The 26,849-nt window shown below is 49.3% G+C and overlaps 1 protein-coding gene across 4 annotated transcripts in view; it reads left to right on the top strand.

Moving 5' to 3' along the window:
* FLNB (filamin B) overlaps nt 1-26,849 on the top strand; it is a 143,580-nt gene that overhangs the window by 98,583 nt on the left and 18,148 nt on the right. Inside the window, exons 22-39 of one of the 4 annotated variants that reach the window (XM_028110331.2) lie at nt 583-756; nt 1,552-1,714; nt 2,647-2,807; nt 7,422-7,589; nt 8,867-8,959; nt 9,748-9,871; nt 11,765-11,921; nt 12,957-13,146; nt 14,950-15,197; nt 17,773-17,844; nt 18,577-18,679; nt 19,361-19,501; nt 22,344-22,472; nt 23,135-23,308; nt 24,161-24,319; nt 24,620-24,823; nt 25,774-25,926; nt 26,031-26,153. In XM_028110331.2, the coding sequence (XP_027966132.1) occupies nt 583-756; nt 1,552-1,714; nt 2,647-2,807; nt 7,422-7,589; nt 8,867-8,959; nt 9,748-9,871; nt 11,765-11,921; nt 12,957-13,146; nt 14,950-15,197; nt 17,773-17,844; nt 18,577-18,679; nt 19,361-19,501; nt 22,344-22,472; nt 23,135-23,308; nt 24,161-24,319; nt 24,620-24,823; nt 25,774-25,926; nt 26,031-26,153 (2,736 nt within the window). The remainder of the gene's footprint in view (nt 1-582; nt 757-1,551; nt 1,715-2,646; nt 2,808-7,421; nt 7,590-8,866; nt 8,960-9,747; nt 9,872-11,764; nt 11,922-12,956; nt 13,147-14,949; nt 15,198-17,772; nt 17,845-18,576; nt 18,680-19,360; nt 19,502-22,343; nt 22,473-23,134; nt 23,309-24,160; nt 24,320-24,619; nt 24,824-25,773; nt 25,927-26,030; nt 26,154-26,849) is intronic. The other 3 variants (XM_028110329.2, XM_088027906.1, XM_028110330.2) reach the window with 3 other exon arrangements.

Below are 26,849 nucleotides of genomic sequence, written 5' to 3'. Positions count from 1 at the left end.
ATGCCCACGGGGGCCAGGTGGGGCATAAGAAAACACCCACCTGTGCTGTCGGTATCAGGAAGGGAGGGACCACAGCAGAGCAGGTGAGCACGTGGCATTTCTGCTGCCGACCCTGGCTTTGTTTCTCCAGGGGGAGCAGGGCCCAGCGCTGCCTGCAGATGTTCCTATTTTTCTGGCAAAGCCAGAAATCTTGATTTTTACGTGGAAATTCAAGATCTTTCATTTTTGGCACTCATTGAAAAGGTTTAAAATGTGGTGCTCTTACCATACTTGCTGCAGAGTAGATCTGTCTTTTCCCTTTAACCTGTCCGAGAGCCCCACCTTTGTCCAAAAAGTGTGCAAGGAGTCGTGTTGTCATGGGTGGGGGCTTCCACAGGCCACCTGGGAAGAAGCAGCTTTTGCAGGGTGGTGGCAGGGGGAGGTGGTCATTAATACTCTTGATTTGGAGAGTCAGAGAAAACAGCCGTCTGCTGTCCCTGAACTTAGACGTAATGTACCTAAAGTGCCGAGAACCCTGGTTCTTGGATTTGGTCTGAGGTCCCGGGTATTGGTGACGTTCTCCTCTGTGTGATTGCTCCGCAGACGTGTTTCGCGAAGCCACCACCGACTTCACGGTCGATTCACGGCCCCTGACACAGGTGGGGGGCGACCACATCAAAGCCCACATTGCCAACCCCTCAGGGGCCTCTACCGAGTGCTTTGTCACAGACAATGCTGATGGGACCTACCAGGTGGAGTACACGCCCTTCGAGAAAGGTGAGATGACTTCTTCTTGGACATGACCATCATTCAGAGCTACGCTGGGCCATTTCCTTTGGTGACTGGTGCTCACTCCTGCCCTATGTGTCTGGCCTGTCTCAGCAGAGGCATGGACAGAGTGACAGGGACATGCGGAAATCTTCCCCAGCAGAGCCACTGTGCACTCAGTGCCTGACGTGCTGGCCCTGGGGTGTGACATCTGGGCCAGGGTTAGCCTCAGGCTCCTCTGAGAGGCTTATGGCTGATGTCATGGCATAGTGCCCATTTGTATCTTTTTTTTTAAACATAATTTCTTTCTTGAATATTAGCAATTACTTAAAAATTTGATAAATCATGAAAGGATAAAGAAAAAAAAGCACTATAAATATTTTGGTAGAGGTATATTCAGTCTCCTTAGGTAGATGCATGTATATTCTATTTCATGGATTTCCTTTTATCTCTTGGCTAATGACTGGAGGAAGTTTTTTCCAAATCAGGATAGTGCATTTAAGATGACTTAACTTGAATACAGAGTTAGTGATATTTGCTTGGGGGAGAGGCCTTGTGTGTTGTATATGTATTGGGGACGGAGGGCTGTGTGGCTGCCAGATGAACAGAAAGCATAAATAAACAGCTATGTTTTTAAAAAATCAGATCATCTCAATATTGTACTATTTCTTTAACCTGCTTGTTTCCAATAACATGGCCCTAGTGGATAGATATGAGTGCTGGATGAAACTCTGTAGGAGGGGCTTATTTCCCATAAGTAGGTGACTCCTGTGCAAATATGTTTCTGCTTGTCGTTTTGAACAGGTCTCCACGTAGTGGAGGTGACATACGATGATGTACCCATCCCACATAGTCCCTTCAAAGTGGCTGTAACCGAAGGCTGCCAGCCCTCTCGGGTTCAAGCCCAAGGACCAGGATTGAAAGAGGCCTTTACCAACAAACCCAGCGTCTTCACCGTGGTTACCAGGTGAGCAAGGCCGTGGGATCTGTGTGTTGACTCTAAAAGGAGTAGCGCTGGGTAGTTTGTTTATTAATTTATTTTCTGCCTTCTTGCATTCTTTTTTCTTCAAATCCAATGAATTAACATATAGTGTATTATTAGTTTCAGAGGTAGAGGTCAGTGACTCATCAGTCTTATATAGTACCCAGTGGTCATTACATCATGTGCCCTCCTTAATGTTCATAACTAAAGGAGTCTTTTTTTTTTTTTAAGATTTTATTTATTTATTTGAGAGAGAGAGCGAGTGCGTGTGCACATGAGTCGGGGGAGGGGCAGAGGGAGAAGCAGACTCCCTGCTCAGTGGGGCTGACGGCTTAATGCAGGGCTCAATCCCAGGACCCTGGGATCAAGAACCCCAGCCAAAGGCAGACGTTTAACCAACTGAGCCACCCTGGCGCCCCTCTAAAGGAGTTTTATGGGTATATTCTACATATGTGTCCTAGTCTCCCAACTTTTGAGAGGCTTTTTTTTTTCATGGTATATGAGGCATTTTCTTTTGTAGAGACTTAATGCTACAGAGAGAGGCCAAGTATACCTCAAAAAGTACCAGAAAGCCCTTGGTTATTGTCCTAATGTTGCTGAGCAAACCAGAACTTAGATGGCAGCTCCTTAACTTGATAATGCAGAAACATATAGTCCATTTCCTAGTTAAGTGAAATATTAGAAGTCGTCCTACTAGAATTGGTCACAGATGCAATTAGATGTGAAAAACCAATGAAGGATAAGCATTGGAAAGGGGGGGCAGTCAGAGCTGTCTGTATATTACATTGTTGAGAAATTTTCAGTAATTGAGTCAGGTTGGCTAACTGGGATTGTTGATAGATTTTAAATAATTCTGGCAATAAACAGACTAGCATGAACCACTAGTACCACTTGCCTCTTTTTTCCACCCTTTCCAGAGGGGCAGGCATTGGTGGGCTCGGCATAACTGTTGAGGGACCATCAGAGTCGAAGATCAACTGCAGAGACAACAAAGATGGAAGCTGTAGTGCTGAGTACATCCCCTTTGCTCCAGGGGACTACGACGTTAACATCACATATGGAGGAGCCCACATCCCTGGTAAGCGATCCCGCAGAAAGGTACCCAAAGAATAACGATTTGGCACGAAAGCAGGTTTCATCTTGCTTATCTCTGAGTGGGAAAGAGAGTCTGAGATTTGCAGTCGGTGCAAAGGGAGAACTTTCCTTATGGCTGTACCTCTAAGAATATCCCAACTCCCAGTAGGACCGGTAACCTGGCAAAATGAATTGGCTTGGCATTTTGACTGGAAATCTTTCACGTGTTGGAGGACCCAGTTCTTAATTTAAGGGAAAGCTGATTTTTTTTTTTACAAAGGTGAAAATCTCCACTTTAGTCTGTGGTTGGTTCTTCTTCACCTTATACCTGTTTTCTTATTTTCTGCTTTTCATGGACAGTCCTGGTAGCCGAAAGAGACCCACAAACTCAATTTTTTTTTTAAGATTTTATTTATTTATTTGACAGAGAGAGACACAGCAAGAGAGGGAACACAAGCAGGGCGAGTGGGAGAGGGAGAAGCAGGCTTCCCGCTGAGCAGAGAGCCTGATGTGGGACTCGATCCCAGGACCCTGGGATCATGACCTGAGCCGAAGGCAGACGCTTAATGACGGAGCCACTCAGGCGCCCCTCAAATTCTTATTTATTAATTTCTTTTCTAATTCATGATGTAGTATATACACTTGCTGTAAAGCAGGGTTTGTCGGGTGCCTGGCTGGCTCAGTCAGTGGAGTGCACAACTCTTGATCTCGGGGTTGCATGTTTGAGCCCCACATTGGGTGTAGGGATTACATAAAAAAACCCAGATCTTTAAAAAAAACAAAAACAAGGTTTGTCATCCTCAGCACCATTGACATTTTGGGTGGGATAATTCTTTGTTGTTGTGGGGAGGGGGGCTGTCCTGTGCTTTGTAGGGTATTTAGTAGCATTCCACCACCCCTACCCTCCTTCATTTTGGGACAACCAAAAATGTCTCTAGATACTGCCAAGTGTCCACTCCGGGACAAAATCACCTCTAGTTGAGAACCACTGCTATATATGATTGAAACAATGAGAAATATGACTTCAGTAACGAAGGGCCCTCTAACTTTCATGCTCCAGGGGGATGAATCTCCATAGGTTCTGGTTGTGTTTAATGAAATGGTTGCCATTCAGCAGCACACATCTAGATGGGTAGATGACTGTGGTATGGTGTGGAAACAAGGACCCCGGGGGCTGGTGCGCCTGGGTGGCTCAGATGGTTAAGTGTCTGCCTTTGGCTCGGGTCATGATCCCAGGGTCCTGGGATCGAGCCCTACATCGGGCTCCCTGCTCAGCGGGGAGCCTGCTTCTACCTCCCCCACTCCTTCCAACTCTGGCTCTCTCACTATCTATGTCTCTCTCTCAAATAAAATAAAATCTTAAAAAAAAAAAAAAAAGACCCCGGGGGCCACCACTGAGTCAGCCTATGCCTGTCTTGGGTATGGTGAGAAAGAGGGCAGAACCCTGCCCCAAGACTCCTGGGGCAGGAAGAGCCTCGGATGGGTCAGGGTTATTCTTGCCCCGAAAGCCGTAAGCCAGGATAAGACTAAGGCAGAAGGAACAGACTTGAGGAGCTTGCTTTTGGGCTTCTGGATTGATTCCCAAAAGCTGGAGTGTGCATTGACCAAACACTGCTGAATCTGTAGACATTTCCTCCTTATTACATTCACATGTGTACACAGACTCACTCTTCCCCTCACATTGGTCAGAAAGCACAGACATTCAGCTCAAATTAATGCCACTCAGATACTCCCTTAAGCCTTAATTTTATGAAGGCTTAGATTTTCTTAGAAGGCTTTGTTTTAAGTTGAAGAAAAACTAAATTGGTAAATTTCTCCCCAAACGTGTCTTTGCCACTGATCATAGATTTTTAAATCCCTGTCAGCACTAGGCAAGGGGAATTCAGCCATGGACAAGACAGTCAAAGCTCTTGTGCTCCGGGAACTTCCTGTCTGGTGTTTATGCAGCTTCTCGTGATTACTGCTACCAAGAAAGAACAGGGCGCAGTGACAGAGGACAGAGCCATGGGTATTGGGGGAGCGTGGCAGTTTCGAAGTGGGAGGGATGGGAGAGGAGAGTGCAGAGAACAGGTGGAAGGCTGTTGTCGGGAGAGAAGACGTGGTAGCTCCAAGGAGGCAGGTGCAGTGGAGAAGAGCCTCTCCTGGTCATGGATACAGCAACACTGTTCCGACTTCATTGGGAAGGCCTGGCTGATGCTTTCAGCTTTGGAAGTCCCCTCGCAGAAGAGGGTGAGGGTTTGGGCCCCCATGGCTGACCCAGGAGCATGAAGCAGGTGGCCATCTTTGAGAATTACAATGAAAAGAGACCCATTTGGGGTTTTCTCATCAGAGGTAGATGGTACGTCCTTATGTTTCAGATCTCTGTTGCCGCTCAGAGCTTCTTCCAGATCCAGGCCCTTCTCCAGGCAGTTATTTAGTAAAAGTGTTGGTTGGTTGTCTTAGTGTTGGGCTTCTTAGTAAGCTAACTCATGAGGCATTGCTATGAAACATTCGGCAACCTGCTATCTTCTCATTTGCTTTCATGGGGATTTTCATTGGTTAAACATTAGTCCAGTGTTTCCTGGCCTGGTGCAAACCCCTAGTGGGTTATTTTTGACCAGGTATGCTGTCCTCCCCCCTGTGGCGTATTGGTTTCCCCTGGTGGGTCAGCTGTGGTCGGCTGGTGGTGGCTTTTAGATCAACTGGATCCACTGGGAAAAAGTGCATCAGGAAGAAGAACTGCTGTGGCTGGTTTTTGATGTCTGCCTGGGGCACGGAACGGGGCGGCAGGGAATGCTTGGTATCTGCCACCGTGGGTCTAAAGTTTTCTTGTTAGTTCTTGGCTGCCCTCATGCTACGTGTTCAGACCCTTTCCAGTAGAAGCTCTGACTTGGAGATTGGCCTCAGAGGTAGTCCATCGCCATCACCTGCTGACACTGAACTTCTCAACTGTTTCTCTATGAAATGAAGCTCCCTTTTGTTTCCCTAAACCCCAGCCTGGAGGGTGATGTTTGTCTTTGCCAGGGTCAGCTGTTTATTTCAGTTAGCTGAAAAATTTGATGCCATTGAAACCCAGCTATCGTTAAAAAACCAAGGCCTCTGTTTGTGTGATTTTTTAATTTACCACTGTATTCTACAACAGATAAATTTGGGGGGATGCAAAGCAGAAGACACCTGAGTTTGTGTAGCAGTTAGAAGTCATTGATTTTGCCAGCCTCCTTGGGAGCACAAGGACTCCTGCGCACAGCAAGAGGTGCATGTCGCCCCTTGGTGATGGACTTGGTAGCACAAGGAGGCATGATGCCAGGGACACTGGGGCTCCTGTCTCTGGCTCACCTCTGCGGAGGTCTTACTTAGTCCCCATTGGTGGGGGAATCCCGTGAGGGACCCTGGCCCAGCCCTACTTTTTCTCTTTAGTGGTTCTCTTGCAAATCCTGATCACACAACATTTTGTGTTTCCTTGGTCTTTTTTTTTTTTTTTTTTAAGATTTTATTTATGGGGCGCCTGGGTGGCTCAGTCGTTAAAGCGCTGCCTTCGGCTCAGGTCATGATCCCAGGGTCCTGGGATCGAGCCCCGCATCAGGCTCCTTGCTCAGCGGGAAGCCTGCTTCTCCTTCTCCCACTCGCCCTGCTTGTGTTCCCTCTCTTGCTGTGTCTCTCTCTGTCAAATAAATTAATTAAAAAAAAATCTTTAAAGATTTTATTTATTTGCGAGCGAGAGAGGGAGAAGGCACACAGAGGGAGACGGAGCAGCAGACCCCTGCAGAGCAGGGAGCCCGCTGCGGGACTTGATCCCAGGACCCTGGGATCATGACCTGAGCTGAAGGCAGACGCTTAACAGGCTGAGCCACCCAGGCGCCCCTGTTTCCTTGGTCTTTAAAACCCATCCCTTCAAAGAGTTGGAGGCCCCCAGTGTCACCTGTGGGGTCAGCCCTGTGGGAGGACCAGAGCTGACAGGGAGAAAGCAAGGCTTCACCCAGTGGCCCGGGAACCAAGTAGGCCATTCGTGGTGGGAGGGTGTGGGCTACATTGTAGGGGAGGACTCCAGGAAGCCCTCAGGAGCCGTTTGCGTAGAGGATATTAGATGTGGGCTGGAAGGCCTCCCTACCTCTGTAGCCCTCTGCGCTCCTTCCTCCCACCCCTCAGCGTCCTCCTTCGGCATCTTCAACAGCCTGTCTTCTCCCTCGCCTCCAGGCCTCTGCCCGCACCCGTCACTGTGCTTGAAGCCCTTCTCCATCTGCTTCCCTGGGTGCTATCTCCTCACTCTCTGGTCTCAGCTTAGCTGTCCCTGGAAGGCTTCCTCTGGCCTCCTGAAGACGAGATTCGTTGCCTTCTAAGTGTTCCACCGATGCTTGGACATGTCCCCAGCATCTGTTACATGTGATGTCAGAGCTCCTTGTTTACCTTGCCCGTCTCCCAACACTGTAGGTTCCTACAGGGCCATTAAGCACTCTGGGCCCAGCACGCGGCACGATGCCTGCACGTGGTGGGTGCACGTGGGAGCACACACAGCAAGGCGGGAGGCCTTGACTGAGGTCCAAACAGTGGAGGGCCCCTGGGGTGCAGTTTTGGGTGCACACGAGGGAGGTCACCTGTCACTAGGTGAGCTGTGCTCAGAATCCTGTGACTTCTTTTCCAGGTAGTCCCTTCAGAGTTCCCGTGAAGGATGTCGTGGACCCGAGCAAGGTCAAGGTTGCTGGCCCCGGGCTGGGCTCCGGTGTCCGAGCCCGCATCTTACAGTCCTTCACAGTGGACAGCAGCAAGGCTGGCCTGGCCCCTCTGGAAGTGAGGGTCCTGGGCCCACGAGGTGAGTGTGCATCCTGCCTTCCTGCCAGCATTCTCCTGCCCCAGGTGAGGGCACCCGTGACCTGGCGGGCGCTTGACTTTGGAGTTTGGTCGTGAACTTAAAATTGAATTTCCTAAATTACTTTATTGTTCCATATTCTAGCTAAACAGGAGAAGCTCCTGCTTTTATTTATTTATTTTTAAAAGATTTTATTTATATATTTTGAGAGAGAAAGTACACCCATGCTCACGTGTGCACGTTTGTGAGTGGGGGAGAAGGGCAGAGGTAGAGACAGAACCTCAAGCAGACTCCCTGCTGAGCACGGAACCCGCTGAGGGGCTCATCCTCATGACCCTGAGATCGAGACCTGAGCCGAAATCAAGAGTCGGATGCTTACCCAACTGAGCCACCGAGGCGCCCCGAAACTCTTGCTTTTAAAAAGCAGGCAGATCTCTTATTTCTCTAGTGGTCTTTCCCCCATTTAATAATATGGCTCTAAGTGACTTTTTAAATTTTTATTTTTCTTAAGTAGTGAGATGGAGCAAGTAGTATTTGGGCTCTCACATGTATGTCTCAGCATTGGGGAGGTGACCGGGGTTGGTCTGGAATTTGGGTGGGTGGTGGGTTTGGAGGTGATAACTCTCTTTGAGGTGCCTTGGTGCCCATGTGGAACACACCCCAAATTTCTGGAAATGACAGATACGCAGCCCATATGACACATGGCATTGTCATTGTCCCAACTTCCTGGAGGGAGAGGGTCTCTTGGGAATGGCCTTTGTTGACAGTTTGGCCTGCCCTGTTGGCAGCCTGGAACTGGGGTTTGGTCTGACTAGCAGGCCATTTTGGGACAAAGCCCTGAAGTGCACTGAAATTTACCTTAATTGGTAGGCAATCACATTTCCTCTTCCGGCATTGAAAATGTGCCATTCTCTCCCTAATTTCTTAAATTATCTGATGTGTTCAGATAATGAACACATGTGTTCATTCAGTGATGTGTTCGTGGCTTTATGGAAGTGGCAAATGGGGGCTTCCTTCTTTGAAGAGGAACTTTCTACTTAATGGGGTTCAGCAGGAGGTTATGCCCTTTGAAGCTCAGGGCAGATGTGGTTTGAGGGAAATGAGGTCATGGGGCTGGAATCTGATTCTGCATAGTTACTGAGTTTTAAAACCTGTGTGTGTGTGAGAGATAGAAGGAGAGAGGGAGGGAGGGAGGGAGGAAGGGAGGGAGGCTTTACTTAGCTATCTACCTCTATTTTATTATTATGGAGGACTCGGAAGTAACCGCCTTTTAATTTTAGCTGATGAGATGGATTCCCAGTCATGGCGTAGCCCCTTGAAAGCCATTTCAGAGTTCTTTAAAGGTGACCCGAAGGGTGACTTTACGGAGACAGGTTTGCAATTTCCTATTGGCTGCTGCTCTAATTTATGTGACCTGAATGCCTCTTGCTGGCCTCACCCCTGAAATTGCCTTGTTCCTGCCTCATCTGCTTTGCTTAATGAGTATGCTGTGCTTTGCTTAACCTATCCTGCAGTTGACCCATCCTTGACGCTCACGTTCGGAAGCGGGATCTGGAATCTGCCAACCCAATGCATGCCTTGATTATGCTTTAACACATTCTCTAACCGTCCCCTGCAGGCATCACTTTGAAGATTCCCCTCCACCCCATGAGATTGGCACCCTCACCTGCCCTGCACCTACCCCCAGCCTGCTGGTGCCATAGTGGTCTGTGCTCAAAGGTGGCCATCAGTTTGATTGGCCAGCCCATTGGTTAACTTGTGCTGTTTGAAGTTGTGGACTCTTTGGCCCTTCCTCAGCTATAGAGTAAAATTGCCACATCCCAAGCATACCTCACCAGCTTGAAAGGGGATAGCATGCCTGTAACACGTGTCTTCACACAAGCATGGGCAGTCTCCTTAATTATACTCAAGGGCTGACTGAGTGTACTTCAGCCAACAGAAAGCTGAAGGTGTCTCTTGGGGTCATTTCTGCAACCATGAATTGGGGATCCTGTCTCCTGTGATTTCTCGGGCCTCTGATTATGGCCTGCCTACCTTTATGTTTCTCATCTGTGGAAACCAATAGCTCTTGGGATTGAATGTGATCCTGTTTCAAACTCAGCCCAGGGTGGAGTGAAGGAGAGTCTAAGCAGTTCCTCAGACCTCTCATTTCTCTTCTCAGGCCTGGTGGAGCCGGTGAACATAGTGGACAATGGGGATGGCACACATACAGTGACCTACACCCCATCCCAGGAGGGGCCTTACATGGTCTCGGTTAAATATGCTGATGAAGAGATCCCTCGTAGGTAAGCTCCTGACAAACCAGCCTGAGGCCCACCCCTCTATGGGATTGGCCAGCACTGTCCTGGTGGCCTGTTCATTCATTTATCCATCTGTCCACCCACCCAGCAATCCATCTACCCATCCATCTTCCCATCCATCCATCCACCCACCCACCCACCCACCCACCCATCCATCCGTCCATCCGTCCTTCCTTCCATCCATCCATCCCCATCCATCCATCCATCCATTCACCCACCCACCCACCCACCCATCCATCCATCCTTCCATCTATCCATCCATCGGTCTACCCATCCATCCACCCATCCATCCATCCATCCATCCACCCACCCACCCACCCACCCACCCATCCATCCGTCCATCCGTCCTTCCTTCCATCCATCCATCCCCATCCATCCATCCATCCATTCACCCACCCACCCACCCACCCATCCACCCATCCATCCTTCCATCCGTCCTTCCTTCCATCCATCCATTCACCCACCCACCCACCCACCCACCCACCCATCCATCCTTCCATCTATCCATCCATCGGTCTACCCATCCATCCACCCACCCACCCACCCACCCACCCATCTACCCATCCATCCGTCCATCCGTCCTTCCTTCCATCCATCCATTCACCCACCCACCCACCCACCCACCCACCCATCCATCCTTCCATCTATCCATCCATCGGTCTACCCACCCACCCACCCATCCATCCTTCCATCTATCCACCCATCCATCTATCCATCCATCGGTCTACCCACCCACCCACCCATCCATCTTCCTCATCAGCAGGTACCAATGAGAACCTGCATGCTGTCTGTGCCCAGGTGTTAACAACACACTAGCCTCGATATCTGTGGCTGCTCCTCTCTTGGTACCCTATATCCCCCTACTTTGTTCCTTTTGGCCATCTTTAATTTAAAGATGAGCTGCAACTAAGGAGTTGGGAATCTTTGAAGAAACAAGGAATGTGTTAGTTCATCAAAGTCTTCTTTCTGGTGACCTTGCAAGTAGTTCTTTGATTAGGGCGAAGATTTTTACTTTTTGACTTCTTTACTGGAAGATTTGGTTGACAATTGTGTTCCCAGAGGGTATTGGATAGAAGCCTCGTTCCTCATTCATATTAATATGAAATGTTGCATGTGCTCTTCCTCTGGCAGAACAGCTTCCAAAGGATTCTTTTCATACCCCTTAAGATGAAAAAAATTTACCCATACCCCTAATATGTATTTTTTTATTTTTTTAAATTTTTTTAAAAAGATTTTATTTATTTGACAGAGAGAGGCACAGCGAGAGAGGGAACACAAGCAGGGGGACTGGGTGAGGGAGAAGCAGGCTTCCTGTGGAGCAGAGAGCTCGATGCAAGGCTCGATCCCAGGACCCTGGGATCATGACCTGAGCCGAAGGCAGACGCTTGACAGAGCCACTCAGGCGACCCCCTAATATGTATTTTATATACAGATACACATATAGCTCTAGGTATGTAGAAATAGATAATTTATAAATTACATTTATGTATTACTTTGCAAATAGGTAGTTCACCATCTAAAGCATCCTAAAAATAGAAGAGGATAAGATATTAATTTTATTATTCCAACATTGTTTCCTAATTCCAATAGCCCCTTCACATCTTGGTGACCATTTTCTTAGCCTAACAAAAGTGAGTTAACTGTGTCTCCCAAACCAAGTTGGGGATTAATGTGTATCCCATGGAATACACTCAGGGAAAGCGTATGATGGTTACATGGTTGTAAATTTCTGCTCGATTTAAGGTACGTAAGGCACTCACTGTCTTATCTGCTATAGAAATCCCCCCTCTCGAGCCCAGTCTCTTTGTGTAAGGGAGATCATATATAGCTGGGTTGACGGTATTGACACTGACGGAGGATGTGTATGTGTCTTTCAAGTCCCTTCAAGGTCAAGGTCCTTCCCACATACGATGCCAGCAAAGTGACTGCCAGTGGCCCCGGCCTCAGTTCCTATGGTGTGCCTGCCAGTCTGCCCGTGGAGTTTGCTATTGATGCCAGAGATGCTGGGGAAGGCCTGCTTGCTGTTCAGATCACGGTAACTTTGCGTTTTTTCCTAGAGTCAAATATGATTAATGAAGACCTAACTTCCTGGCCAGGGATAAGAGCGAGATTTTAATAACCCATTTCTGGCCTGATGCAAATGTTTGATGAATTTTTTTCCCACCAGAGAATCGGTAATTGTGCAGGACAACAGACATGCTTGCCTGAGTGAGAGGTCTGGAGGTATAGCTCCAAGTACCGCGTTTGTATGAATCTCATGTACTTTGATCTCTATTCTATCCATTCCTCTGCTTTTGTTTTAAAATGTTTTAAATTCCTCATCAGATTAGTTGAGACTAGGTTGTGCTGCATATCACAACACCCCCGCAAATAAGACTGGCTCCAACACATGGGATTATTCTCTCTGGTTAAGGGAGCCCAGAGGTGAGCCGCCTGGGTGCTGTGTGGCTCTGCAAGGAAGCTGGCTCCATCTCTCTGCTCCTCGGTCCTAGCATGTGGCTTCTGTCCTGAAGTCTCCTCGTGGACCATGAGCTGATGCACCTGGCAGGCCACAGGGAGGAGAAAAGGCAGAAGGGGAAAAGGGGACCTTCAGCTCAGTCAGCAGTCTCGAGCCGCTCTGTGTGACTCTCACTTCCCTCTCATTTACCGGAACTTTGTCACAAGTCCCCTGGCCATACCTAGTGGCAAAGTTTGCTAGCAAGTGGGAGCAGTGCGCCCAGCCAACAATTGGGAGCCTTTTACTAAAGAGAAGAGAGAGAGTGGCTGTGGTGATGTAGGACCAGGAACCTCGGCCCCCTCATCTCCCTACATTTCATTGGGTCCGGAGCTAAATCAGCTCTTGTTCACTTGACCGTAAAATTCCTAAAAATTGACCATGTCCATATGGTGTGACCTTCTCCCCTCCCTACCTCCCCCCAGGAAAAGATGATAATTAAAATTATATTAAGCCATTAATTCTGTCTCCTGAATAGAGGCACCAGTTAATAAGCAAAATGTGTCTCGGTTTCCCATGACTGGTTTCTACATCTTGATGACAACATCCTAAATAGCATTTCTCTGTGATTCACAGGACCAAGAGGGAAAACCCAAAAGAGCCATTGTCCATGACAATGAGGATGGCACGTACGCCGTCACCTACATCCCTGACAAGACTGGACGCTATATGATTGGGGTCACCTACGGGGGGGATGACATCCCATTGTCCCCCTACCGCATCCGGGCCACACAGACAGGAGATGCCAGCAAGTGCCTGGCCACCGGTGAGTGTGGGCTTTGGGGTCAGAAAGCCAGAGGCTAGCCCTTCTCTGCCACTCAGTGGCTGTGTGATTAGGGCAAGTTGCTCAACCGCTCTGAGCTTCGGTCAGACTTAGATGGAAGATCTTTCTGAGAACATTTGAATTCAAGAAACTCTTCTCAGGATCAGAGACTTTTTCACAGGGTTATTGCACAGATTAGATGAGGTCAGGCATGAGAAATGCTTAGCACGGTGCCAGGCACAGGGAAGCTATTATTAATGTTACCTTTGAAGTGGCTGCCTTTGTTAAGATCTCCACTGTGGTGGTAGCTCCCATGAAGAGCTGCAACTGTATGCCTTTCCTGAGTAGATGGTTTAATTACTCAAGATTTTATTCAAGAGCATTTTAGGTCAGCATTAGAGAAACGCATTCAAGGATCTAGGTTTTTCCTTAGCACCCGAGACTGTGCCTACGTCTCTCAGAATATCTCCAGAAATATTTAAACATCACACTTCCTTCAGTTTCTGAGACACGACTAAGACCATTACGGGCTCTTCTGTTTCTAAGAACAGCTCTTGTTATTCTGATGCTATTCCAGCAGATGTCAAAACATGAATCCCCATCTCTGAAATGAAACAGATTTGTTTCTCTTTAAATTAAACATATGTCCACCCTGGATGTGTTCTATTTCTCTCATATCTTGTTCTGAATGGAGGAAAAACTTTTGGCTTTCAGAGTAAGTTGTAAATTGCTCAGCTTGGCAGTTTGGGCCTCAAACATTGAGAAATTTTGAACCACCGGCCAATCCTCCGATCCACCACCTCCTAGGTCTGTGCTATCTGCCAGGAATGATTAAATTGCCTTTACTAACCTGCGGGTGTGATAATACCTGGTGGGGACTTCCTCCTTGCTCTCCAGGCCCTAGTCCCTCCCTTGCTGGGGCAGAATGCTGAGCAGGATACCCTCTCAGCGTGGGGGCTCCTGGAGGCCACAGTTCTCTGTTTGTCCTTCAGGGCCTTCCACAGGCTGGCCCCAGGCTCCCTTCTACTACTCCCACTCTGAACAACATGTTCTTAGCACTCCCTATTGCTTCTACACACCTTGCTGTTTTTGTGTGTGTGTTTTTTTTTTTTTTTTTTTTTTTGGTTCACTTGTTTGCATTCCCTGATGTGTGGATCCTGTGTAAAGAGTGCCCCCACTCAGACAGACTGGTCAGGGTTCAGGGACAGAGGTGGTAAGTCTCCCCTAGCCAACCGTACCTGTGCTTCAGAATTCAGCCATTCCCCTTTTCTCAAAAAGCCCTCCATCAAGGTGGCAATGCTGGGATACAAATTTCTAGAACTTCCTTTATGGAGCTGTGCTACGAGACACTTCTCTGAAGCACAGCTGATGATTTTTTCTGTACCTGAGTGTTCCCACAGCACACCGAGCTGTCGTTCTTGGTGCCCGGCCTGCCTGTTAGATTATGAACATGTCCACAGCAGAAACTGTGTTTGGTTCCCTGTTGTGTGTACCTGGCCTTCAAGGAAATAAATGCCCACTGCGTATTTGCTTAGGGAAGTTGACCATCATCCTCAGACCTTTGAATGCCAGCAAGCCAGGTCCGACACGTGGTTGACACTTGGAGCTTGTTTCCTAAGTAAGGGACGGAGCATCCCCGGAAGCAGCACTTTCCCCTGGGGATCTCCGGGACCGCCCTGTGTGTGGCCTTCGTCAGAGGTCTGGCGTTGACAGATGCAGACCGCACCAGCATGTGCTTCGTGTTGGGGCCTCCCGGGCAGTTGTCTGAGGCTGGAGCTTCCATTCTCTTCTGAACTTGTTCTCCAGGTCCTGGAATTGCCTCCACCGTGAAAACCGGCGAGGAAGTGGGCTTTGTGGTCGATGCCAAGACTGCTGGGAAAGGGAAGGTGACCTGCACGGTTCTGACCCCCGACGGCACTGAGGCTGAGGCCGATGTCATCGAGAATGAGGATGGTACCTACGACATCTTCTACACGGCCGCCAAGCCAGGCACCTATGTCATCTACGTGCGCTTTGGTGGCGTTGATATTCCCAACAGCCCCTTCACAGTCATGGTAAGGAAAATTCCTTCCCTAGAGCGCTCTGGTATGACAGAAACCGTACAGCTGCCATCTGTTAAATCCTGGCTAGAAGAGCCCCTCCCACTTTTTTTTTTTCCTTTAAAAATTTTTTAAGTAGTCATGACCTTGTAAAGTGCTAGAGTAATCTCTAGAAATCCAGAGGCTTTTGGCTGTTAAGTGTTTTTGAGGAATCTTGTTGGCCATCGAAGTATCCGTCAGGCTAAGGGTCTTAAGCAGTGTCCTGGCCGAAGCCCAGTTCAGAAAGATACACTCGGACCATAAAATGTGTGTAAGTAAGACACGTTTTTTATTCTTCTAGCTCTTCCTCCTTCCCCATCTCCACAGCCTGGAGGAGAGCGGTTCCTGTTGCCGTTATGTCTGGAGACTTGACCCGTATCCCAGGACACAAAGTGCCTCCAGTTTTGTTTTGGAAAGATTCAGATTTTGCATAGGCCTAGGGAATGGCATGTCTTTTGAATAGGAACATTTAGAAGAAAGGCCAGAATGGTGAGGTTCCTTAGTTTTCAACAAGTGACTCTTGGAGCCTCCTCTGATTATGAAGATTCTTCAATCAGGACAAGATTAGAAACCTCATTTGACCCTTAAAACCAAGCACTGTTGGCCCTTTTGCAGGTGAGGTGTAGGAACAAGGCTTAGACTCAAGGTCACGAAGCCCAGCGTGCCTGCTCTGGACAGCCACCGAATGCCTCTTACCCGGCGTCCTTTGATGCCATGGGCAACAGCTGTGCTTGACCACGAAGTCCTTAGGCCTCAGTGACCTAGCCCCACGCACAGCCGGCGAAGCCCCTTCTAATGATTGCACTTTATGTAGCAACAGAGAAGGGACTCCCTCCCAAACAGAAGGTGGTGCCTCCCTTCCAAATGGTCTGTCATCGGTTGTAGCTTTTTTCCCCTTTCCATAGATGTTTGTTGATCTGTAAACATCCTGCCAGAGATCTGGAGGCTCTTTTTTGTCTCAAGGATGTAAGCGCCTGTTGACTTTGACACTGTTCATTTGGGAGTGTTTTTCTCCTTCAGGGCAGAAAGAAATGCAGCTAGAGAGTTTCTTTCATTCTTATTTACTGAGACGGGTCCCAGTTGTCGTTTTAAGAATCTGTTTTAGTCTGTAGCGGGTTTTATCAGGTTGATTGAAATAGGGCAGCATGGAAGAGCAGCTCCTGGGCAGAGGTCATGGCCTTGCTGGTGCAGCGAGCTAAGGATGGGTTAGGCGCGGCCAAGTGAGAAAAGTCAGTGTGGAAATTCAACGTCATTTTAGCTGCTGAGTCAGGGACCTGAAGTGGGTGCCACCAGACTCATTGGGAATAAATGTCTCCTTAGCCTGGATTATTAGGATACATTGTGCAGATATCCTAACCACTACTGAAGGCAGAAAGGGGGGGTGGTCACCCATAGTACCTGGCTTGAGTCTTTATTCTCCCATTCCAAGCTCTCTCCAGTCTTACCTAGGTGGACTTTGCATGTGGATTCCTTGCCTCCCTCTACAGACTTGTGGCTACAAGTCTCCAGAGTTCATGTCTCCAGGAGCCCCAGCAGGCTGATTCAGCTTAATAGATGATGCAGTCATGGGTCTAGCAGTGTATCTGCTTATCCCCGTTGAGAAGTCCTGGATCAAAGGCCATAGTCTGGCCGTTGAAAGATCTTCCGCCCGACCAGTTTGTCCCTGCATAGCACCACTGTGAGAGAGCCCTGGGAGGCGGGGACAGGGCTGTTCCCAAGGGTGAAGCTCACAAAGCTGCCTTTCTATGTGAAGCCCCCTTTCTGCAGATGCTAAAATACACAAAAAGGAGTAAAGCAGGCATGTTGGCCTTCCTCCGAGCAGGGAGGGCCTTCCAGTTCTTGTTGTTGATTATGGTAGAAGAGGGGGATCCCTCCCCTATCAGGTTGATTGGATCAGGAACATGAGGTCTGTGGTTTTTAAAAAAATGAATTTATAAAGACTTTTAAAACATTAATACCAGAGACACTCATCAAATAACAGGAGACCACCTTCCCAGTTCCGTGCCACAGAAGGGACTGGTGTTCCTTCTCCCCTGTTAGCACAACAAACTGATCAGCTTTGTGCGCGGGATTGCGTCCTCCCCAGTGCTTTGCGACTCGTCTCGGTCCCTCCATGTGTCATAGGTACCCTTCCCCATTCATTCATCAGACTCGGTAGCTTTTCCGAGCATACAGGTTTGCATAATTAACGGACTCCCGGGCAGATGGACATTTTAGGCACCTCTAAGTTCTCATGACCACAAACGGCCAGAGTAAAATCCCCTGCACGTATCACTTAGCTGTAGACACTCTGGCTAGCATTTCTGTAGGCCCGCTTCCTAGAAGTGGGGTTGCGGGTTCAAAGGACATGTGGATTTGACATTTGAAGGAAGGATGCCAACTCCCTTTCCACAAGAGGGGGAAGAGTATAGGCTCCCGCTAGAGCAAGTGGCTCCCTGCTGTATGAGATGGAGCAGATGGGGAGGAAGCAGCCCTCAGGTTGTAGGACCTACTAAAGTGGCAGCATCCCTTCCATGTGATTCCCAACTAATCTCCATTTGCCACCGACCAGGCCACGGATGGGGAAGTCGAGGCTGTGGAGGAGGCACCGGTAAATGCATGTTCCCCCGGATTCAGGCCCTGGGTACACTTCTTTTTTTTTTTTTTTTTTTTTTTCCTTTTGGCATTTCTGTGTTCACTCAGCCTTCATTTCAGAAAAGCTATAGCCTGCTTTCTGGGGATTGCTTAAGCCCCCTGGGTGTCCTGGTCATTGGTTTGTCCCCCACTGATCAGTCCGTCACAGTGATCCCCGCTTCCTCTGTAATGAGAGCCGCCCGTGTCATCGTATGCGCTCCACGAATCTCCAGCCGTCATGTTATGATCACGCTCAGTGTCGTTTGTCCCCACGGTTCAGAGAAACACGGACTGTCCTCAGCCCTCCTGCTGACACTCTCAGCTGCCCCTTGCACACTTGGTTTCTGTTCGGGGGGAAAGCCACCCGCTGCTACTTTCTGCCACTTAAAACGCACCTTCTTTTCCAGGCCACAAGCAACTAAACCTTTCCAGGTGGAGCCTCTTGGGACTCACAGACATTGCTATCTCTCACTTTTCCACTTTCCCTTGAGCACTGCTGGGAATTCTACAAGCGAAGTGCCTAGTGATTGTTAGCAGTTGGTCAGAGTGACTTCTCCAATCCTTCAGGCTCTGCGCCGGCCCTGGGGCTGGTTAGACAGAGGCCGTCCTGCGTGGATGGTAGCCACATCCCCAGATCCCAGCGGCACTAGCTTGCAGAATTCCCAGCTGCTCTGCCCTCTGTTGCTTCATCGGCCCACACCATTGTCCGCTTTACCCAGTGATGGCTCCTTCCTGTTTTTAGGTGACCGAAGAGGCCTATGTTCCTGTGAGTGACATGAACGGCCTGGGGTTCAAGCCTTTCGACTTGGTCATTCCGTTTGCGGTCAGGAAAGGGGAAATCACCGGTAAGCACATTCTTGAAAGCTGCCTTGTTCTCCCTGGATTGCCCTAGCTTTCTAGAACAGCGCCTGGGAGGTGGTTCCACCTGTGCCCGACACCTGGTATCCATGAGCCCCTGAGATGGCAGAATATTCACTGTATATATGTGTGTCTCTGAAGGGGGTCGTTCATTTATGACTTGTGTTACCTTCTCTCCAGGTTAAGGCCGGGGATTCTCTCCAGGTTAAGGACTGCTCTGTTTAGATAGCTCTTGACTGTCAGGTTCCTGTCCCTCCTGTTTTCCTGCCTTGTCTTACTCTCTCCCCTTTCCAGAGGTGACAGTCACGCTGAAGTCTCTTGTACAAGAGTTCCTTTTCCCTCCAGCCTCCTTTTAATGCCCATATCTCTTTGAGCTGACACTCTGCTAATGCTGCTGGCCTCACGGTCTTTTCTAGTCTAGTTTGAGCTGCTCACTTTCAGTACAAAAGTAGAAAACTCTTTACTTGAGTTGCCTGCTGCATTTTGTGGAAGGAAAAGGGAACAAAATAAAGGCAAACATATCTCTGTTTTCCTGTTGGGGGTCTTGGATGCTTTAGGCAGCAGTGAATGCCCTTGGATCTGAAGGCCACCTGCGCCTTTGCACTCAGCCTCTCCCGGGGACGTCCCTGTGGGGGGGCTCATCGCCCTGTCTCCCTGTGCTCCAACAGGAGAGGTCCACATGCCTTCGGGGAAGACAGCCACACCTGAGATTGTAGACAACAAGGACGGCACGGTCACAGTCAGATACGCCCCCACTGAGGTCGGACTGCATGAGATGCACATCAAATACATGGGCAGCCACATCCCTGGTGAGTCAGGCTCCGCCCCCGGGGCAGCACGCCCCACAGGACGGCAGGATTTGGGCCTGAACGTTTGGGAGGTTTGCACAGACGTTCAGTCAGCTGCTGTGTGGGAAACTGCTCTCCGTGGCAGGATTGGGAATGCAGTGTGGGAGTCCCTGTGAAACCAAACAGCCTGTGACCCCAGCAGATCCAGCTACTTTTCAGAAGGGATGGTGCAGCTAAGTGTCCTGGGTCACAGTTCAGGCCCTTAGGTCCATGATTGTTTGTCTTTGTCACTACGCCTTGCATGGGCAAAGGGTGCGCTGGGAGAAAAATGTGAGGTGCATCGAGGGACTTTCCAGCCTGGCCCCGAGAGCCCTGTGTGGTGCGGGGCTTTGGGGTGGGAGGAGAGGAGAAGCTGCTTTACGTTCACACTGCCCTTGGCAAGGAAATTCAGCTCAGATTTCATGTCCGTCAACCAGCACAGTGTTATTCGTGTTCTTCTCCTTTTTTTTTAATGTTCAAACAGTTCTGTTTTTTAATTTAATATATTGAGTAGGCAACATATCCACATGGTTTAAAAAACATTATGGGGAAAGGCTTCCTTCTGCCCACATCACCCACCTGACCTCTCTGTGAACTTGACTGCTGTTAACTTTTTATGTTGGATTTCAGAAGATTTTTAAGACTCTACAAACAAATGTTTCCCATTTCTTAAGCCCTTTCCCATTCGTACATTAATATTAGCCCACACCGCGCATTGTTTCTGACCTCGTCCTTTTCAGTCTAACGGTGTGCATGTCCGAATGACAGAGCGTGTTCGTGGTGTCGCGCTGTTTGGGTGAACGTGGTACATTCGACCATTTCCCCCGTTGGAGGGCACTGGGGGTCTCCCCTACCTTTTGCTGTCATTAGTCAGGCTGCAGTGAATAATAACCTTTATATCTGTCATCTCACACCCCCAAAGGTATAGCTGTGAGATTTCGTTCCCAGGGCAGGTAGTGTGACCACAGGTGTAGACAGTAGTCATTTCGATAGATCTTGCCAAATTGCCTTTCAGTGGGGCTCCCCTGCTTCACATGCCCACCAGCAAGGTAGGTGAGCACCTGCTTTTCTACCAGTTTTTGGATCTTTGCAAGACAGTTCAAAAAAAAAACAAACAAAAAACCAGTGTCTCGGTGTTTCTTTGTTTGTATTTCTCCTGTGAATGAGATTGAGCAACTCTCTATATGTTTAAGGACTGTTTGCATTTCTTTTTCTGTGAATTGAGCACTTGGCTGGGTTTTTCTGTTGGGGTTATTGGCCTTTGTCATATCAGTTTCTGAGAGCAAATTAAATATTGGAGAGATTAGCACTTTGTGATAGAAGTTGCAAATATCTCTCCCAGTTTGATGTTTGCTGTAGTTTATGCGTATATGTGTGCATAATATTGTTTAAAGCGAAAATATATTATTTGCTTTTATCTAAATATTCCAAAGATGCAGATACACAGAAAGTAAAAGTAAAAAAATATCTTTCTCCTCTTTCCATTTTACTTCCACTCCTGGGGTGTGTGTCTTCTCAGATGTTTCTCTCTGTGCCTACAAGACATGCATATAATTTTGTTCTGTTTTTTTCTTCAAAGAAATGACATAATGGTACTATTATATAGCAACTTTTTTTTCTCTTTTTAATGTGACACATTATGAATAGTCTCTCAAGTTAATACACAAAGATTTCCCCCCCTTTTTTTAAAGATTTTATTTATTTATTTGAGAGAGAGAGAGAGAGCATGAGAGGGGGTTGGGTCAGAGGGAGAAGCAGACTCCCTGCTGAGCAGGGAGCCCGATGCGGGACTCGATCCTGGGACTCCGGGATCATGACCTGAGCCAAAGGGAGTCGCTTAACCAACTGAGCCACCCAGGCGCCCTCCCCCCCCCCTTTTTTTTTGAGAGAGCGCATGTGCCTGCATGCCCTCAAGCAAGGGGGGAGGGGCGGGGGGAGAGGGAGAGAGAGAATCTCAAGCAGGCTCCACGCTCAACGTGGAGCTGAACACAGGGCTCGATATTCCGACCCTAAGATCGTGACCTGAGCTGAAATCAAGAGTCAGACACTTTGAGCCACCTGGGCACCCCCTCCCTCATTATTTTTAATGACCTGCCAGCAGACCAATGTTTATTTTTTTTAAGATTTTATTTATTTATTTGACAGAGATAGAGCACAAATAGGCAGAGAGGCAGGCAGAGGGAGAGGGAGAAGCAGGCTCTCCGCTGAGCAGGGAGCCCGATGTGGGACTCAATCCCAGGACCCTGGGATCGTGACCTGAGCCGAAGGCAGCTGCTTAACCACCTGAGCCACCCAGGCGCCCCAGACCAATGTTTATTTAACTGGCCCCCTATTGTCGGACACGGGAGTCTTTTCCTAATTTGGATCTGAGCACTCTGGAAATGGAAGTCCTTGCACGGGGCTGGGGAGAAAGGACTGCTGTGGGATAGATTACTGGGGGCCTCAGAGGGCCTTACGTTTTGAAAGGCACAGCAAATGGCTTTCCCAAAAGACCTCTCTAGTTGTGTTTTGTCCAGTAGTGAGTCATTTCTCCACATGGTCAGCTGTTTCCTCCTTTATTGGTCAAGTTGAGCTGCACAATCCTGCTCGAGCCCCCTTCTAGTCTGGAGCGACCCTTGGGATTGTTTTTCTTGTGCACTGTGAATAGACCCCTTGGGTATCCCAGCATGCTCAGCTCTCCTGGAGTCTCCCTTCAGTTTCTGCCCCTGCCTAGGAGACACCGCCCTCGCCCGCTGTTAGGGGAATATTAAGACACTGGGTGTCCAAGGGATGCGTTCCCCCCTCAGTGAATCCCCCCTCGATTTTGTGTTCTTTGCCAACCCAGAAAGCCCGCTCCAGTTCTATGTGAACTACCCGAACAGTGGGAGCGTTTCTGCATATGGTCCAGGCCTGGTGTACGGAGTGGCCAATAAAACGGCCACCTTCACCATCGTCACCGAAGATGCAGGAGAAGGTACCGTGTGGTTTTGCGCTTCGGGCCGTCTGTTTGGAGGGTTGAGTGGACACAGTTCCAGGGCAGCTTTTAAAAATAAGACTGCTGAATTCATGCTAGCATTTGTCTTCTCTTTTCTCATAAATCTCTTCTGTAGAGCTGCTCTGTCTCCACCCAAAGCAGAACTTTTGAAGTCCTTTGTGTTCTGATCGAAATCAGGTTGATGCTATGAGATGTTTTATGTGACCTGCCTGAAATTTAAGCATGTTTTTTGGTAGATGATGATTTTGCTTTTGTTCTTTTTTGCATGTATACATATATCTAGAAGACTATATGAGTTACTGCCCATTCCAGATAAAGCTCTATGCCTATGCCCCTTGTCACCATGGAGACAGAATTCTAAGTTTGTGGTCCTTTTTTTAAAAGGTTTTATTTACTTATTTATTTTTAAAGATTTTATTTATTTAATTTGACAGAGACACAGCGAGAGGGGGAACACAAGCAGGGGGAGTGGGAGTGGGAGAAGCAGGCTTCCCGCAGAGCAGGGAGCCCGATGCGGGGCTCGATCCCAGGACCCTGGGATCATGACCTGAGCCGAAGGCAGATGTTTAACGACTGGGCCACCCAGGTGCCCCAAGGAAACACTCTCTCTAAAGGCTCTCCCACCTTCCTCCCCTCCGCAGGTGGCCTAGACTTGGCTATTGAGGGACCTTCTAAGGCTGAAATCAGCTGCATCGACAACAAAGATGGGACGTGCACAGTGACCTATTTGCCCACCCTGCCAGGCGACTACAGCATTCTGGTCAAGTACAACGACAAGCACATCCCTGGCAGCCCCTTCACAGCCAAGATCACAGGTAGGGTTACCTGGCTTGTTTGGGGTGGGGAGGTATGGCTTCCCCGACCGCCTCTCTCTCTATTAAACCAGCGGCAGTAGGCTAGGCATCTAAGTGTAGTGTTTCACGCAGACTCCTTGGGGAGAAATTGGGGTGCAAAGTCAACTTTGGGCTGGCCCAGTTCCTCCAATAGCTGGTAATCCAAGGGAAAGCAAGCAGTACCATTCAGAGGGCCCTTGTTTTGTGCCAGTCTGACTGCAGCATGCCACTAGCAGGCCCTCAGAAGCATTCAGATAATACATGAATGACGTAAAGATGCCCCTCAGCACCGCTACTAGGTAGATTTCCTCTCCATTTCATGGATGGAAAACCTGACGCTGGGTGAGATAGTGTGTTGGCCATATTCGTACGTGAGGATCTGGGGACTCAGATCCGGGTTACCTGATTCAGAGCCCACGCTCCCAGTGTCTGTTGTGCTCGCTGTGTTCATATCGTGCTGTCAGTGGGTTATAAAGGGGATATGAAAGGCGAGGTCCTTGTCCCCGAGGTGTTCAGACCTGTGTGTGGAGCAGTCAGCAGTCCCGTGTGGAGCGTGAGGAGTGCCCAAGGCAGGCAGGTGACATGTGTCCCCCGTTGGCAAAGGCTCCTTTAAAAAGTGGTCTGAGAAGACTCAAGTCTCCTGCCAGTTCCCAGACACGAGCCAGCGCTCAGCACTGGTTAGGTCTGTTCAGTGTCCCAGGCGGGCTTTTTCACTTACCTCAGAGTAATTCATTCTCGCGTGCACCTCTGTAAACGGCATGTGGAATGGGGGCTCTAGAGAGCCGGACAGACCACACGTAACAGGAGCTGCACGGTGTGGGGGATGTTTCCCAGACGACAACAGACGGTGCTCTCAGGTGAAGCTAGGCTCTGCCGCCGACTTCCTGCTCGACATCAGCGAGACGGACCTGAGCACCCTGACCGCCAGCATTAAGGCGCCGTCTGGCCGCGATGAGCCCTGTCTCCTCAAGAGGCTGCCCAACAACCACATCGGTGAGCCCAGGCTGCCCTCCTGGCCGGGGCTCGCGGGGGAGAGGGGTGTTCCTCCAGGCCTGTCCTTGGGGACCTGGTAGCACACGTGAGTACAATGTGATCAACCTTCTGGCTCGCACCTGGTAAGAGTCCGAGTGCGTTTCTGCCTCGCAATGTTACCATCCTCTTGGACGCTCTGGGCTGCTGGGGAGTCAGGAAGGAAGTCCTGTTTCTGTTCCTGCAAATGTGTCTCCCTCCCGCTTTTCTCTCTTTTCATCCTGTCGCCCGACCTTACCAACCCCAATCGGTGCTCCGGTGCAGGCATCTCCTTCATCCCCCGGGAGGTGGGTGAACACCTGGTCAGCATCAAGAAGAACGGCAACCACGTGGCCAACAGTCCCGTGTCCATCATGGTGGTCCAGTCCGAGATCGGTGATGCGCGCAGAGCCAAAGTCTATGGCCGTGGCCTGTCAGAGGGCCGGACTTTCGAGATGTCTGAATTCATCGTGGACACAAGGGATGCAGGTGTGTGGAGATGCTCCTGGGGAAAGGCTCGAGGGAATGGTCTTCTTTTGGCTCAGGCTGCTGTCTTTCCACCTCCCCTTTCTCTCTGAGCATCCTTCAAGCTGTAGGTCCTTGTACCTGCATCAGCATTTAGGCCGCACAACCCCCAGTGAAGTAGGTATTATCTGCATTTCTAGATGAAGAAACCGAGGCTAACAGGAGTAAATAGCCCGTCTGCTCCTGGCATTTGAATCCAGAGCCAAAAACAAGTCATAGGTCTCTCTGTCATGATGTGTACTGCCACCACCATCTGCCACTTTCCAGGACCTCCTGGGCTCATCCCAAGCAAAGGAGGTTGGGCCAAGCTGAGCCATGCTTTCATGGAAATGTGGAATCTCTTCCTGTTTCCTCTTCAAAATGGTCTGAATTGGATTGGGCCTCTTTAGACTATGCCACGTGGGCCGTATCTTTGTTTTCTGCCTTCTTGAGTCACGGCCATATTGGTGGCTTCTGGACAAAGTCCCAGTCCCAGGGGAGAGGGCTAGAGAACTTCTGGTCCTGGTGGGCTGGTGCTCCCTGGTTGGACATCGGAGGCGCCTGGGGACTGTTTAAAAATTGACATTCTCAGACCTGCTGCTGGTGATTAATACATGCCGTTCTTGGAGGCATGTGGCCAGAGTGTCTTCCCCAGCAGGTTCTGTAGGACAGGTGCTCCATGGGATATTAATAGATATCCTTGAGAGAAGAGTTCTGTGGTCAGAGCCACGCTCAGCAGGGTTTTTTGTTAGAGGATTTCTCAGAGCCTTTCACTTGCTCCTCTGCCTGGGGCTCCCCAGTTGGGGCTACCTGCTGTTTCTGTCTTCCTGCCGTCTGGAAATAAAAGAGTTTGAATTTCCGTTCTTTCTGCATGTGTTGAGTTCCCCCTCCCCAGTGAGTTGTGGTGCCGTCAGCCCCGGGCTACCGTGTTGCAGGTTATGGTGGCATATCCTTGGCAGTGGAAGGTCCCAGCAAAGTGGACATCCAGACAGAGGACCTGGAAGATGGCACTTGCAAGGTCTCCTACTTCCCCACTGTGCCTGGCGTTTACATTGTCTCCACCAAGTTCGCTGATGAGCATGTACCTGGTGCGTCTGGCCCCCTCCGCCCTCCCCATGTGATGCTTTGGTTTTCTGTCAGTGCCGTGCCTCAGCCACTGGGCTGCTCACGAGGGCCTTCTCGGTTCTTGCAGGGAGCCCGTTTACCGTGAAGATCAGCGGGGAGGGGAGAGTCAAGGAGAGCATCACCCGTACCAGTCGGGCCCCGTCTGTAGCCACTGTTGGGAGCATCTGTGACCTGAACCTGAAAATCCCAGGTGAGCATGAGGAGCTTAGGGGTCAGGGCAGGGAGCACCATTGGAAACCGTGTCTGGGTATGGCCTAGGAGACATACTAAGTGCTCTATGGGTGTAACTATTTGTAAGTAAGTAATGTATATATGTATTTATATTTTTCATACTATTTTCACAGAGCCCCATCCAAGAAAAGATACTGTTTACCTGACCTTTTTCTTCTTCCAGATGAAAATTGTTTCATGGTGTCACACGGGGGGAAGACAGATAAGCTTTTAGATTTGAATTTACTATCTGTCGAATAGAGTCATGTCAGTGAGAGAATTGGCCCTGTCGATGCCAATATTTGGAAGTATTTCAGAGGTGTCAGCCCAATGGCATCCTTCTAATATTCGATTCATCTCTTCCATCCCTATAATGAGAATGGAGACTGGCAGGGTGGGCCATATCCAGCCTTTTCACCATGAATGGTGTAAATGGACACTTCGGTCTGTCTGAATGTGGTTTTAGGTTTTAGAAGGAACCAGCAGGTTCCTTCTGTAAAGAGCTGTCCTTGGGGCATCTGGGTGGCTCAGTCGTTAAGCGTCTGCCTTTGGCTCAGGTCATGATCCCAGGGTCCTGGGATGGAGCCCCACATAGGACTCTGTGCTCAGCGGGGAGCCTGCTTCTCCCTCTCCCTCTGCTCCTCCCCGCCCCCCATGCTCTCTCTCTCTCTCTCTG

This window comes from Eumetopias jubatus, unplaced genomic scaffold, assembly GCF_037043125.1.
Source record: "Eumetopias jubatus isolate StellerSeaLion01/CBP00866 unplaced genomic scaffold, mEumJub1_p1.0 scaffold_1, whole genome shotgun sequence".
NCBI classification, from domain to species: domain Eukaryota; kingdom Metazoa; phylum Chordata; class Mammalia; order Carnivora; family Otariidae; genus Eumetopias; species Eumetopias jubatus.
The sequence above is the reverse complement of the archived record's forward strand: the minus strand, read 5'-3'. Positions and strand labels throughout refer to the sequence as shown.